Source organism: Echinops telfairi, unplaced genomic scaffold (genome assembly GCF_000313985.2).
Source record: "Echinops telfairi isolate 266 unplaced genomic scaffold, ASM31398v2 ScPeMD7_7429;HRSCAF=8467, whole genome shotgun sequence".
In the NCBI taxonomy this organism is placed as follows: Eukaryota; Metazoa; Chordata; class Mammalia; order Afrosoricida; family Tenrecidae; genus Echinops; species Echinops telfairi.
The window spans coordinates 609,290-624,731 of NW_022111329.1; the positions used below are offsets into that span (position 1 = coordinate 609,290).

Consider the following 15,442-nt stretch of genomic DNA (forward strand, 5'->3'; position numbering starts at 1 on the left):
TGAATTGTAATGAAAGAAACAAAAGACATTAATTAGCATATGGAAAGTAGTCACCAATTCTGACATTCTTCTCATTGAGTGATAAGAGCTTCTGACTCCTCCCCTTAAATTCAGGGAAGAAAAAAACCCCACATAACTCTTAGAACATGGCATAAATTATGTCGAGCCTTAGAAAACTAGTATTACAATTCATGTAGTTAAGGTATGTAAACATACACAAGCCAATGTGGGGATCAAAGGCTAGCCATATGTTTCTGGTTAAAACACTCCAACTCCTGTACAAGTCGTCTCCCTCCGCACTGATCATTTCCATTAGAATGCAACCATGCTGTAGTAGTTTCCATCATTAAGAACTTTAAGCCTCCTCTTTGCCCACATATCCACTATGCCTCTGCAGTTATTGCCCTACTTCTCTAATCTCTTCACTTCAAAATCCTGTAGCTCTTGATACCTCAATCCACGCCAACCAGAATTTTACCCCTACCACTCTATAAAGCCCTAGTCACTCATGAAGGTCCCCTTTTTACTACACCCAAGAACTAATATTCAATCTACGGTGGGCACCTGAAACAGTAAGTAGCATTTAACAGTTAGTTGATCACGTTTCTTCTTGAATGTTATCTTCACACTAGATTTCAGGACCTCTCCCTTGTTTTTTCCTAACCAGTCTGTCTCTTTGTCGCTCTCCGGTGCTGGTTTTCTTTCGTTGCCCTGACCAAGATGTTAGAGAGAACCAGGGCTCACTCCTCCCAAAGTCTGTCTTATTAGCAGTTCCTGCCTGAAATCCTTGAGCTAGGGATTTCTGAGCCTCGGCACCCTAACACTGTGGACTAGATAAATCTGTATTATAAAGGCTGCCCTGTGCACTGTAGGATGTTTAACAGTTGTGGGCTCTAGACATTGAGAAAAGCCCCGTGGGAGGCAAAAGAGCTCCCAGCTGAGAACCACTGACTTTATCTAGTACCTTGACTGCATTAATACATACCAACAGCTGTAAATGTCTCAATACCTGAGAATCTGCAGTGTTACTTACTTGTCCTTTATCAAACTAAACTTCTCATTTACACTTTCTCATAGTTCATCTTTTTTTTGTTTTGCCTTGCTTGACTCCTTACTCCTCACTTCAATTATCCATCCGTCAGTAAATCCTATTGGCTCTACCTTCAAAGCACACTCCAAATTTGACTACTTACCATCTGCATTGCTTCTAGACCAATTCAAGACCCTACCATCTTTCTCACCTGGATTACTATGCCCGAACAGTCTCTCTACCCCCATATTTGGATGCCTACTCCATGGTTCTTGTCTGGGAACTGGCAAGAAATGCCAATTCTCCAATTCCAGAACTAGTCAATCAGAAACCGAGGGTGAGGCCTAGAAATATGTATCTTTACAACCTTTCCATAGAAACATGCTTGTGCTTTATTCTTTATGGCTCCTAGGGTCCTACCTTGCTCTAATAACACTGCCCTGTGTTTTACAAATACTCAACAGGCTCACGTTGGCAGATTTTTCTACCCTTGTTCCTCTCCGCCAGATAGTCTGTTCAAACGTCACCTTATCAATGAGTGTCCCATATAAAGAACACCCCTTTCCTGAGCTAGTTTCCTTGCCTACTTCCTTTCCTGCCATCACACTTCTCATTCAGACTACATCTTTTATTTGTCTCTCCCTAGTTTTATCTCATTCCTGAACTCTAATTTGTAAGGAGAAACTTTTGTTTTACTGACTGCTATGCCTTCAGTAGAGTTGGTGAATGGCACAGTTAAGCCATTTGACCACTTACTAGCCCAAAGGTTAACAACTCAAATCCAAGAGGCATCTGAGAACATTGGCATGGAGGTTTCTTTCCAAATCCCTAAAGAGCAGTTCTACTCTGTACACAAAGGCCATGCCCCTGAACTGATTCAATAGCAGCATACTTTAAGGAACTAAGACAGACAGCATTCAATAACCAAACCCCCGTCGTGATCCCACATAACTACCAATACTTAGAATCTTTATGAAGGCAAATTCCCATGGTGTGACTAGTGGGTTTGAACTGTTGACCTTTTAGTTAGCAGTTGAGTGCGAACCACTGTACATGTCCCAATCATTGTGGATTAGTACAGTTTAAGAAGACTTGCAGAACTGAACCCAGAATGAATGGTAGGTTTTATTCTTTAAGCTCCAAGTAACCTGTGGGAAAATTGAAATAAAAAGACAATGGGATTTCCCACAAACTTTTTGAAGCCCCTCATATAAGCCAACTTAAGATAAATTCCAGGGTGGGCGGGGAGGGAGAGATACTGCATTTCTCTGCCATAACACAAATTCTATGAGAGCTTCAAAATTTTGATGGAAAAAATCCCATTACCTTTCATGAATATAAAGCCCCATTCAAATAATATAGGTACATACACATAGCTTGGTTTTTTACCCATCCTGTTCTAGCTGGTCATAATCTGTTTATTAAATTTACAATTTGCATACTATGGTGGCATACATATTACTGATTCTGAAGGCTAGTATTTCAAATACTGTAAGGGTCCTCCCATGGTGGACAGGTTTCAGCAGAGCTTCCAAAGAACATCTGATATCTCACCCAAAACATTTTCTGACTCACTTGCTTCGGACACATCACGAGGAGGTACCAATTGCTAGAGGGGCCTCATGTTTGATGAGGGCAACAAAAGCAAAGGGGGCTCCTGGGTGAGAGGGACTGACACAAGAGCCCCCACGATGAAGTCAAATATGCTGGCAGTCTTGTGAAAGGCAAGTGATCAGATGGTCTTTCATCCTATTGTTCTGAGTCACCACTGTCAACTCAACAGCAGATACCCTGCGTCTTCCCCAACAAAGCATCCTTTTCTTTACAATATTTAAGCCAACTTGAAATTTGGGACAGCTGTCATTTATCTGATTGCTCAGTATTTGCTACACTTGACTTAATATCACATATATTCCATTTGGGAAGTAAATTGCTAAAATGCTGTTTTCATCACTCCATTCTTTATTGTTTCTAATAAAGAACTGAATATAAGAGCAAATTTAGTCTACCATACTTTAAATGTCTTTTTAATGCTTTAAAGTGTTTTAATATTAAACATTCTGAACTTATTTTAACATACATATTCAAATCTAAGTATTAGAAACAGACAACAAAACCACACTACTCTAGGCGCTGAAATGGAGTTAAGCAATCTCCCAGTGGAGAACGCTGCATAATTTTTATCAGCATATTTTACATAAGAAGCATGAGGCCTTGCCCAAAGTCAGGTACAAAAGCAAGCAAGCAAAACCCAAGTCATCTAACTTTGCAGTTAGCTGTCCTTTTAACACACCACATCAAAATGCCACAGTATAGGAGCACATTTTAATTGGAGGGAAGCTCGAAAAATAATCATCTAAAGCAAGATAAAAACCTCAGAAATCCAGTAGCCTTTAAAAGCCATGGCTTAAGAAAATAAATTGAAGGTAATGTTTTCATTCTACAAATGAGGCAAGACAAACCAAGTGTAAAAGCTAGAGATTTATTGTTACTTTCTGATTAATAAATCATCAAATTGGTTATGACACTATCCCACACTCTAGACCACCATTTCCTAGTACACATATTTTTAAACCAGACTGAGGCATAAGGCAGAAAAGAGCAACGATAAGTGAACATCTTCCTTTAACTTTAGTCATGCCTCCATAATGACCTTTGTACATACATACCTTCCTCCTAAGTAAAGTGTCAGAACAATGCATGGACGGGCAGGTAACATGGCCTCATGACTTTTTTTTCAATAGCAAGCAATTTACAGAAGTAATGATATTCAAAACTTGTGTATCCCTTGATTTTATTGATCAGAACTCATATTAACATTTCAACGTCCTGTGACTGTACATGAGAGAATATAATGACCTAAGCAAATACTGAACGAGTCAGACAAATATATTACTGACCCCCAAATTACATTTTAATTGGTCCTAAAGGAATGTACCACCCTAACAGTTTGTTAGTAAACAGAGCTTCTTTGGAAAAGGAGGAAAAGGCTACAGAACAGCCAAATGTTACTCAACATTGTTAACACGGCTCTGTTTTTCACCTCGAATGATATTTCTTTAACTATACTATATGCACAGAAAGCCTAACAGAATCTTGGTTGCCAGTATTATTTAAACTAGCTCAATCCAGGGCCGACTTCCCCCCACCCCTCCCAAAATATCCCTTCTCTGAGGCTCTGAAAATCACTATATTTAACTACTTCTTAGTAGAACTACCCAAACACTTCAGAAACAGGTGGCTCACAAATCATTTTTAAACTCATGTCTTTCCTGTGCATGAGAAACTGATACACCCCAAAAAATAGCTCTATTATTTATATGGTGGTTAGAAAGAACTGAAGCATCACGACATTTTCATTGAAAGCAACATTAACGATCATAATGTCTGCTTAACTACCTATGGGAGAAGCTGAAAATCCTACGCAAATCCACTTTTGGGTCTATTACAGCGCCCCTTCAGTCTGCACAAAGATTAATTTACATCATTGAGACAGTGTTACGTTATGCATTCTGTACAGCTAAATGTCCTTAAAAAGATAACCAGAATCAACTTTTCTATTGTATGTTCAACAAACCTAACTGGCACTTTTTTTTTTGCAGAGAGATGTTTATCAAAGATGCTGTAAGATTCTACACAATTAGGTAATACTCAGCTGAAAGTATTTCCTTAACCAGTCTCCCTTTTTGGCCTACAGATGTTTTGCTCATATAGCTACTGCAGTCAGTGTCTGGAAATGCAGTCCAAATGTGACTATTATGCTGTATACAAACAAAACATATAAAACGCAACTCACCCACCCCCAAATTAAACAAAAACCTGTCAATAGTAGAAATCTTACAGCATTTTGTTAGCAAAAATACATGCCAAAGTCACAATAAGCAATAGTGTACCACAAATTATAGAGCGCAAATGATTTGCTTCTTTTTAATGCTTTTATTCTACATAAATTACTACCATAGGCTAATGTTTAAAAAGCAAATAAATTGGACAGATGCAGGACAAAATCTGTTCACCTGACTATAAAAGGTGATTATCTGTCAGATTTTTTTTTAATTACAATAAATGCAGAAGTGTTTGATACATGCAATAGCCTTAATTGAAAAACGCATTGATTCCCACCGGTCAAAGGAAAAAAAACACACACTGAAAAAACCCACACATCTTACTATACTCCACCTTAAAAATTATCATATTGGGCTTGTTTATAACAGCACAGAATTCCAAGAGTCAAAATGAAATAAAGCGGTATTTTAAAGATTTAAGAGCCGTTATCAAAAATAAATTACATTTTTTTCAAGTTACAGAAATGGTGCTATGAAGGCTGGGAGCCCAGTAACCTTTCAATAGCCGCATTGATATCACCACCTGTCGCTATTAAAGCTTGCAAGTTTGCTTCACGGTTCAAAAATCCCATTGCACTGAGCTGTTCCAGTTGCTGTTGAAATCTGACTTCTGGATTCTGTAACTATTAAAGGGGGGAAAGAAACTTTAAGGAAAATCTTAACATTTCACACCTATCTAGCTTTAAATTATTTAAGTGTCTTATAGTAAATGCTAGCCTACTAAGCTTTAAATGTACTTCTTTCAGAAAATATATTCAATAACTTTAAAAGTGCACTGTTGTTGTTAGGGTCTGACTCACAGGAACCGTACGTACAACAGAACAGAATACTGCCTGATTCTGCACCATGGTCACAACCGTTATATTTGAGAACTTTATTTTTTATTCTAAATTACCCAGTTACAACAATCACACCAAAGCGAACACAAAACAAAAAAAGGTTAATATACCCAAAAAAAAAAAAAATGCAAGAAATCTTAAGTTTGTTGGCATATAGTCTGAAATAAGATCTATTTAATTTAATCAAATCCATGGCAACTAAAAACAATTATTGATAAATTGGTTAACTATAAAAGTCAATGTCCTCATATGTAACATTCTAGAGCAGTGGTTCTCTACCTTCCTAATGCCGCGACCCTTTCATACAGTTCCTCATGCTGTGGTGACCCTCTAACCATAAAATTAGTTTCACTGCTACTTCATCACTGTAATTTTGCTACTGTTATGAATCGGGCGACCCCTGTGAAAGGGTTGTTCGACGCCTAGAGGGACCGCAACCCCACAGGTTGAGAACCGCTGTAAACTAGAGATTCCCTAGTGATGGTACAGAATATAGATCAAGTCTTGCAATGTCAGTTAAATCTTCAGAGAAGAATTCCAATTTCAAGCCCATAAACTACACTGCTAATCCTGACAGCTCAACTGCAAAAAATCATCCTTAACAAATGAGGCAAGACAAAAACACATAGATAACTTATCAATCCTGGAAAATCTGATTAATTGTTCAAATTATGTAGTAATTAATTCTGACCAATATAATTTTATTAATTCCATAAATATGTGGAATTAATACCTAATAAGCCAGATGCTGTGTTCTATGTGGAGAATACCAAAGAGCGCTGTTTATTGTATTTAATTAAAGATTGAAACGAGAAAGCATTCTAGAAGACCTTGACAACTTTTTGTCAGGCAAAGTTTAGGCCCAAGCTATTATCACAGGTTTAAGTTTATTCAATGTTTACTGTTACAGTGGGATCATCTTTGTATAAAGAGTAAAGCTCAATGTCATCAAGTGAATTCCAATCACAGTGACCCTGCAGAAGAATAGAACTGCCCTTGTGGGTTTCTGTGGCTTTAACTCTTTATAGGAGCAGGACACGCGTCTTTCTCCAGCAGAGCAGCTGGCAGATTTATAACCCACTTCACTACCAGGGATCCTTTGTAGATATAAATATAAAGACTAGAATATAGCTTAGAATAAAGAAAAACATTCTAGAGGTATTTGGGATATGTTTCCATTCTTTCCTGACAAACTTTTATTAAACAAATCATTTCAAATGTTTAAACGGGTCTCCAAAAGACTTGAAAAACAAAGAGTGGATTCTCAAAGTAACTATTCTCAAAAGGGCAATAGAAGTTGTAGTGTGCCTATGGATTAAGTCTGAGCATCTACTAGAAATGGTAGCTACCATGCAGAGTACACTGCAAAGTGGATTATTGCAGGTGCCGTTATTAGAATTTAATATCTTATTATTTAATCTCCCCTTTGACCCATTTTAGATTTGCTTTCTTTTCGACTGTTGTTTTTGTATTACTTTGTTATTGTTGTTAGTTTTCTTCTATATGTTTTTCTATATATGAAATCCAGGATAGGTAAATCTATAGAGTGCAACTGGACTAATGGTTTCTTGGCGGCATGTCAAGGGTAGTTGCGGGAAACAGGGAGCTAATAACAATGAGTACAAGAAAGAAGAAAATGTTCTAAAATTGATTGTGGTGGTGATTGTACAACTCTTCTTGATATGACAGAACTACTGAATTGTCTGAAATGTGGATAGTGTGCCAATCAAACTGTTTTTAAAAGTTGTGCTATTTTAAACCTTCACCTAATTCAAAATAAAAATTGTCTCTGAAGTTGTAGCATTTGCTCCTAAACGATAAAAATGCTTTCTTTTCACTCTTCTAACATTAAAGAATATGAAATGTGAACAAAAAGGAATCATCACCTGTGGGTTTACTCCAGCAAGAGCCTGCAGCATTTGTTGAATAAACTGCTGGTGTCCAGGCTCGGTGGTTCCTGCGGTGGGACTTGTATTTTCACTGGGTGCAGAGCTAGATCCATTGGTTCCAGAAGAGCCACCAGTGCCTCCTAATGCCCCCAGGCCAGGAGTAAACCTGCAGAAAGCACAAGCATTACACCTCAACACACATAGAGCAAGAGGGCAGGCCAGATGACAGACCAGTTACATTTTAATATAACATATTTAACTATTTGAACCTTTGAATATTCTCACATAAAAACATTCTCACCAAAAAAGGCAGAATGGTATTAAATCGGAAATTTGCAGGGAGAGCAAAAGTAACATGAACTGGCAAAATCTTCCAAAATCAGCTTACCCTGGGATGAGGCCAGGGGCTTCTGTGGCCAACGTCTGTAAACCCTGCTGAATCTGTAACAAGGCCTGCATTGCTCTAGGGTTTGACATCGCTGACAGCGTATCAGGGTTCTGCATCTACCAAGGAAAGAAAATCAGGATTACAAAAGAATTAAATGCGTGAATGTTAAAATTGCCATCTTTGTTTTGCTACTTTTCTGGAGACAATCTAAAAACTTCTTCTAGGCATTGCTAATCCAGAACTTGGCCCCCAAATAAACACAACAACTCTCTGACACAATCTAATAAATACAGGTCAGTCCTGAGCTCCTCCCAAAATCTATCACGATGGCCAGTTTCTAATAACCAGGAGCTACTTTGGAACCCCAAACTGCTTCTCTTCACTAACAGAAGACAAAAAGTATTACTTCTTAACACACAACTTCCAAATACCCCATTCATATTCGTGTGTGTGTGTATGTGTGCGCGCGCTTATGGTAACATGGTGAAAGTCACATAATCCTCCTAACCAAATGATAGGAATTCTATCAATAACGCACATTTGATAGAATAAGTTACCAACTTGAGAAGCTATCTCCTTAGTCAGGAGCCCTGGTGATGTCGTGTTTATGTGTTGGGCTGTGGTCTGCATGGTTGGCAATGGGAAACCACCAGCAGCTCTGCAGGAGAAGACAGGGCTTTCCACTCCCACAAACAGTTACTGTCTCAGAAACCCACAATGAGTCAGCACTGACTCAATGGCACCGAGTTTGGTTTTTGGATACATCCTTAGTTAACTTCACCATTTCCAATATATACCAGCTACCTGAACAAGAAGGACAGGTGTACATTATTACAATAAATCAGGGACACACTAACTAACCTTGACTAATGGTCCACAGGCATGAGATTCACTTACATAGTATTTCAAAGCTCTAGAACAGGAGTCCTCAAACTACGGCCCGCGGGCCACCGAGGACATTTATCTGGCCCGTCGGGTGTTTTTGCCCCGTTTGTTTTTTTACTTCAAAATAAGATATGCACAGTAAGCATAGGAATTTGTTCATAGGTTTTTTTAAAACTATAGTCCGGCCCTCCAACGAGTCTGAGGGACAGTGAACTGGCCCCCTGTTTAAAAAGTTTGAGGACCCCTGCTCTAGAACTACCTACCCAGCTTCAAAAGCACCAAGTCTGACTTCTGTCTTTTCAGTACTGAAATAATCAAGTACTACGGCAATCCCCAATTTACAATACAACCTTCCTTTGAAGACAACACTGACATTTTATTCTTACTAATTACAAGTCTGAGGAAATGAAATATAACCTGGAAAACTGACATGATTTGGAGAAAATTAAAACATTACCCAAATTAACAATGTGTGGCATAGGATAGGGCAGCTCTTTCCAATTACCAGAGATTAAAGCATAATGCATAAAATGGCACAATGAGGCACTTTGAACATATTAAAGTAAAAGGAAATATAATATTAACACAAAGCAGTCGAAATTCCAAGTCCTCAAAAGTAAAATCAAAATGGTTTTTTTCCTCAAATTGAATGTTTAGGAAATATAAGCAAATACTTTTACATACACAATCCTGCAATTGTGGTGCTCTGTAAGCTTAGACACAGGTTAAAAAGGTATAGGGGAAGTCGGAGTATACTTGCAAATATACTTAGATTTCACAGAGAGTATCGGTATATGTGTGTTTACTTTTACAACCGTATATCTGTGAATGTGGTGAGACATGCAAGGGACAAAACTTAGAAGTAACCAATCATATCGAAGGAATGAGTTGCTGTGCCACGGGGCTAAGGATAGTTAGTCTCCAGGGATGCTAAATTGGTATTAACAGTTCTACATCCTACTTTGATTAGCAGCAGCTAGGGTCTGAAAAGCTTGTGAGGAATCATCTAAGACGCAACTATTGGTCTCTCCCCATCCAGAGGAAAGAAGAGTAATGAAAGGGCATTAAGAAATAGCTAATGAACTAATGAACACCTAAGACCAGAAGAAGTAGATGGTGCCTGGCTACCATTACCAACTTCTCTGAAAGGTATACATTAAAAGATCCTGCATATAGTGGAAAGAAAATGTAAAGCAAACTCAAAATCAAGAGACCAGGCTTACTGGTCAGACAGAGAGCTAGTGAGACACCTAAGACTAGGGTTGTAACCCTCAGACATAAACATAACTCACCTGTGAATAATAATAATCAATCATTTAAGATTAAAAGGGCAGCATTTACCCAACGACAAAGAACCAAGGGTAAGGAGAGGAGGAGAAATGGAAATAGAAAACACAAAGAGGAAGGTGAAACAAGTGATGGTACGCTGACGGGATTACAATGAATGGAACAAAAGGTGTTATCAATTGCTGAATGTAAAACTGATGATCTGATCTACAAACCTTCACTTAAGTCATAATAAAGCTAGAAAAAAAAGAAATATACTGTATATACTCAAGTATAAGCCAACCCAAATATCAGCTGAGGCACCTAATGTTACCACAAAAACGGCATTAAAAATGTGCTGGAAAACTCGGCTTATAAACAAGTATGTACGGTAAGCAAAAGTTGAGCAGTGAAATGGGTTCAGTAAGATCAAACTGACAGCATTATCTCTCTCTATTCTGTTTTGCTATCAGTCAGAAGAGCAAGAAAATTGTTATTATCAAACTTTTTCAAGCAAATCATTACCAAAGATAGCTGGCATCTTTTCTTACTCACTTGTTGAAGGAAAGTTGGGAGCTGTTGTCTCATTTGTTCTTGAAGCTGAGGATTTCCAGCAAATAGGGGGTTATTCAGCATCATCTATGGGGCAAGTGTTCAAACAATTTTACTGGAAATAGCTGAAGTAATGTACCTTGTTTAATATTCTATCTTCCCCCAAGTGCCTAATTTGGCATTTAAAATGGAGGAAAGTAGAACATGAATAAAAAAGGAGACAGGAAGATACTGTCCATACGTGGAATCTTAGGGGAAAAGTGAGGCTCCTCTCCATGAGAATGGTGATTATGATAATGGCATGCAATATCCTAAAAAAAAAAAGCATTTATGTACTTAGGCTTTTCCTTGAGCAAAAGTGAGTATCTAGCCTTTAAAGAAAAATGAGAGTAAGTGATATTCATGAGGATACATTTTCCACCACACCGACAATATAAACACCTCAACAATAGTACATGAAATGACACATGGCTTGCTTTTAAATCTCCACACGCAAGTGCAAGGGAAAAAAAAATCCAGATTGGGAACCAATACATCTACCTGCCTACTACAAGAAAGCAAATATTTGCTCCAAAAAATAACAACACAAGACAGCAACCAACTTGCTAGAGAAATGGTGTTGGTAGGCAGAGATAAGTCGGAAGTAGCAGTGAGAGATCTCTGGAGAGAGAGCTAAAAGTTTTAAGACCTAAAAGAGTTAAATCCACTGGAGAACATCAAGATTATCACCTGAATTTCACCTCACTACCACCACCAGAGATGAGAAAAGTGGCATTGTTTCCTAGCTTATATAGGTATATGAATTTAAAAAGCAAAATCAACCAGAAAGTAATAAATTCTCATAGCTTTGAAAAAGGCCAATTTTAGGAATTTCCCCCAGAGAGAGTTCAGAATCAACTAACAATGATTTATTGATAGCCTAACTATCTGTCCAAAGTCCAGGGCTAGAGTAGGGGTAGAGGTGAAGGGGGTAAGTGTGTAATCCTAGACCTCAAGTAGTCAACCATATTCTAAAGGAATTGTATACAAAAATCAAAAACCAGTGAATATCTCTTCTTTTACTTCACTTACTGTTGAGTGGGAAGTGGCTCATCCAATTATTTCAGTACAACTATTAAAGCAGGAAAAAGTCACACATGTTTTATGGATATATAGTAATTATTTCAGAGTGCCACATAAGTGCACAATAAGTAAATAATACTCACTTTAAAGTCAACAAACCTGCTTCTTTATTGACTCCAGGCACATGCTTCTTGATTATGAGCATATTAATGAAATTCTCACATTTATCTTTCAGGATATATATCATTAACAATAGTCTAGAGAAAAAGCATCATATCTCAAACATATTCACTCTTTTCTACCTTACCTATCACTATCACAAATAATTAGCCTTGAGCCTGATTTTATATTGAACATACTGTGTCAACGCTACAAACTTTAATCTGCTAAGAATGCAGTTTTCATGTATGTAAGTTTCTAAATGCCAAGTAGACAAAACATTCATTCTAGCTTTATCAATTTTTGTTTTACACTAAAAACAGTATGTAAAATTGATCAAGTAATGTCACAAATCAAATTTATTACTATATATGGTTGGCAATGTGCTTTCTGAAGATAAATTTTAAAGATGTACATTCAATACTATTCCCAAAATATACATTTAAAAACAAATAGGCTCACTCTATATACATATTTTCATTATTTTAAATAAATGCAACATTTCTTTCATTGTCAAAAATGACTCACAACTGCACTTAAATTTAATGACTCAAATCTGGTACTTCTGAATAAATAATCTATCTTAAAACTAAAATATGTTATCATTAAAAGGCTGCAAAAAATTCTAAAAACTTAATTATTTTCAATTCCACAAATTTTGAGTAGTAATAAGGAGTATATGTCAAAGACATCTGCTATGTACTTGTATCAATGTGGCTCCAGAGTTTAGAAAAGAAATACTAATTACTTTAACATAGTTTTTTCAAAAGAAAGAAAGAAAAGATTAAACATTTTTCATATTTTAGAGCTGGGCATAAACTTTTATAAAGGAAGGCATTTAAAATTCCTCGACACCAAAGAAATTAATTTTAATAAAAGAGTAAATATAAATAACAAACAATTAAGGCTTAATTCATATTCTTCATGGGTCTTCCAGTTCATGGAACTGGGTGGGGGAAGGAGGAAGCAATGCAATTATATCAAGATTTCTCAGGTCACTGAAACATAGTTAGAAAACTAGAAAGAGGAGGGGTCGCGTAGGATGGGGCCAGGCAAGAGGATTATTTTTTAAATTCCTCAAGTGATTTTAACATTTGTAGGCATGTTAAAGATCCATTATTTTACTTAGCTATGGGCTCCTGGAAGTCCTGGTGGCATAGCAGTTACATGCTGGGTTGTGATCCATAATATTGGCAATTCAAAACCACCAGTCACTCCACAAAAGAAAGACTGAGCTCTGTTGACAGGCATTCTTACTGTGACTACTACAAACGGGAGTTGACAGTCACAGTGTCAGAAACTCACAGGGCAGTTCCACCCTCTCCAATAGGGTCTCTAGGAATCAGCATCACTCTATGGCAGTGAGTTTGATTTATGGGCTCCTGTTAACAAATCAGCATAAACTAAAACTCAGAGGAAAAATGTTTTAAGAGTTAAAATAAACACTCCCATAAATATATTCTCTACCTTCAATAAATAATTTCAAACTACATTTTGATCATGATTATATCTCAAATTTTAAGTGAGCAATAAAAAAATATTTCAAATAGATTAACACTTTTTAATGATGGTCAAGACTCCTGATTTCACTAAATATGCACATTTAAAAGGAAAACAATTCAAAACTTTCAACAATAAAAAGTCAGTCTGTGGTCTTTCTAGGCAGTGAGTGATTTTGTGAGTAGGTGAACTAAGTTACTAGAAAGACAAACTGTCCAAGACATTGAAAATGTAAGTTACTTACATTTCTCATGTATTAAGATTGCATATATAACAAATAAGCCAATACTGTGATTATTCACACTACACACTTCTTTTTAAAACATCATAGCTCACCTGTGCAGCAAGATCAGGATTCTGGCTTAGTGACTGCATCATGCTCCTCATGTAGGGGGCAGACAACATATTCTGCATGAGTTGTGGGTTCTCAGTTATTTGTTGCAACAAACTCTGCATTCCTGGTGTGTTGAACATACTGGCTGAAAATGTTTCCAAGTGAAAACACATATTAAGAAAAATGTATATAAACACAAGCTAATGCTTTAAAATTTACTATGTACAATTTTAGCAACTGCAGATAAAAATCCATATCATTGAACTAAGAATTTTTAAATTATGATCTCCACAGATCAAGTAAATGCTCATAAGTACTTATAATTTTAAATGTTTAGGTTGTATTTATAACGCAATCACATCAAACTATGAGAAATGGCATTTGTGAGAATATACAGTGACTAGAACTGTATTTCCAGAATTCAAGCCTAAGAAAATTATGCAGTCTTGGGCAAGTTAATTAATTTCATACTTATCTTTTTCATCTGTAAATTATGAAAAGTGCCTATTTCATAGAATTGTTGTGACAAATTAGTTAATGTGCAAAGAGCTTGCTATTTTTTGTGTTTTTCTGAGTTTTATGAAATTCATTATACGTGATGACTCTACTATGGATGTAAGGCAAGCTTTCCTTGAGAACACTTACTTTTTTGTTCAACTTACAGCCAAATTTTAATATGCTTTCAAACTCATCATGTATACTCAACTCATTACCTTTTCATTCCTCATCAGTTCTTCCTGAAGTGTAGCTTAATCAGGATTAAAATGATTTGATACTTTTTATTACAAATCTAATAGCTTTATTCATTTTCCTATTATGTCAGGTTGTAAGTTTCTATTCATTTCCCCAACACACTAGAGTCTAAGAACACTACTAAGACCCACCCACTGGCACTGAGTCAATTTTGATTCATAATAACCCTCTAGGGTAAAGCTGCTCCTGAGGGATTCCAATCCTACAGAACAGGTGGAAAGTGTACTAATCTCCAATCATTTGGGTTATCAGCTCAACACTTAAATTACTACACCATCATCACTCCTTACAACATCACTTAGAATGACAGACTCACAGACTACAGCCAGCAAAGCATGGCTAGCAGACTGTTTTTGTACAGGACCACTCATGCTTGGCTTTGAAATGAATGAATGCCAAAAAAATAAAAAATTTTGCTTTTGGTAATATGAAAAGTATATGCAATTTCATAGTTTTAAATGACCACAAATAGCATTTTGCTAGAACAGTCATGCGCACTAGTTTTCTTACTGTCTATGGACACTTTAATGCTACAATACACATTGTTTCACTTCACCGAGTAATTTTATTTTTCTTATTTCCAGTGCATATTAATGTCAGAGCAAGAAAAAGAAAGCATAGAATATAATTTTGTCAAATGAGACAGTTTACTATGCAATGCTGCCATAAACCCAACACAAAACTGCCAAGTCAACTCTAACAGAGACTCTACAGGACAAAGAAGAACTGTCCATTGGGTTTTCCAGGCTGTAAATCCTTGTGAAAGCAGTCAGTCACAACTTTCTCTCACGCAGAGCAGTTGGTAGGTTTGAGCCACTGGCGTGGTTAGCAGCCCCTCTTAAAAATTGTTCCATGAGGGGGAGCAGGGAGGGAGGGGAAAAATGAGGACCTAATGTCGGGGGTTTAAATGGAGAGAAAATGTTTTGAGAAACGATGTACA

General features: G+C 36.9%; 1 protein-coding gene across 3 annotated transcripts in view; it reads right to left on the reverse strand.

Annotated features, from left to right (window-relative positions):
- Window positions 1-3,498: 3,498 nt before the first annotated feature.
- The window catches only part of UBQLN1 (ubiquilin 1), a 58,674-nt gene continuing 46,730 nt past the window's right edge, over window positions 3,499-15,442 (reverse strand). The window contains exons 7-11 of one of the 3 annotated variants that reach the window (XM_004715956.3): window positions 13,752-13,894; window positions 10,698-10,781; window positions 7,992-8,107; window positions 7,601-7,769; window positions 3,499-5,498 (exon numbers count right to left, since the gene is read on the reverse strand). In XM_004715956.3, coding sequence (XP_004716013.1) covers window positions 5,346-5,498; window positions 7,601-7,769; window positions 7,992-8,107; window positions 10,698-10,781; window positions 13,752-13,894 — 665 coding nt within the window. In that variant the 3' untranslated portion in view covers window positions 3,499-5,345. The remainder of the gene's footprint in view (window positions 5,499-7,600; window positions 7,770-7,991; window positions 8,108-10,697; window positions 10,782-13,751; window positions 13,895-15,442) is intronic. The other 2 variants (XM_045298623.1, XM_004715957.2) reach the window with 2 other exon arrangements.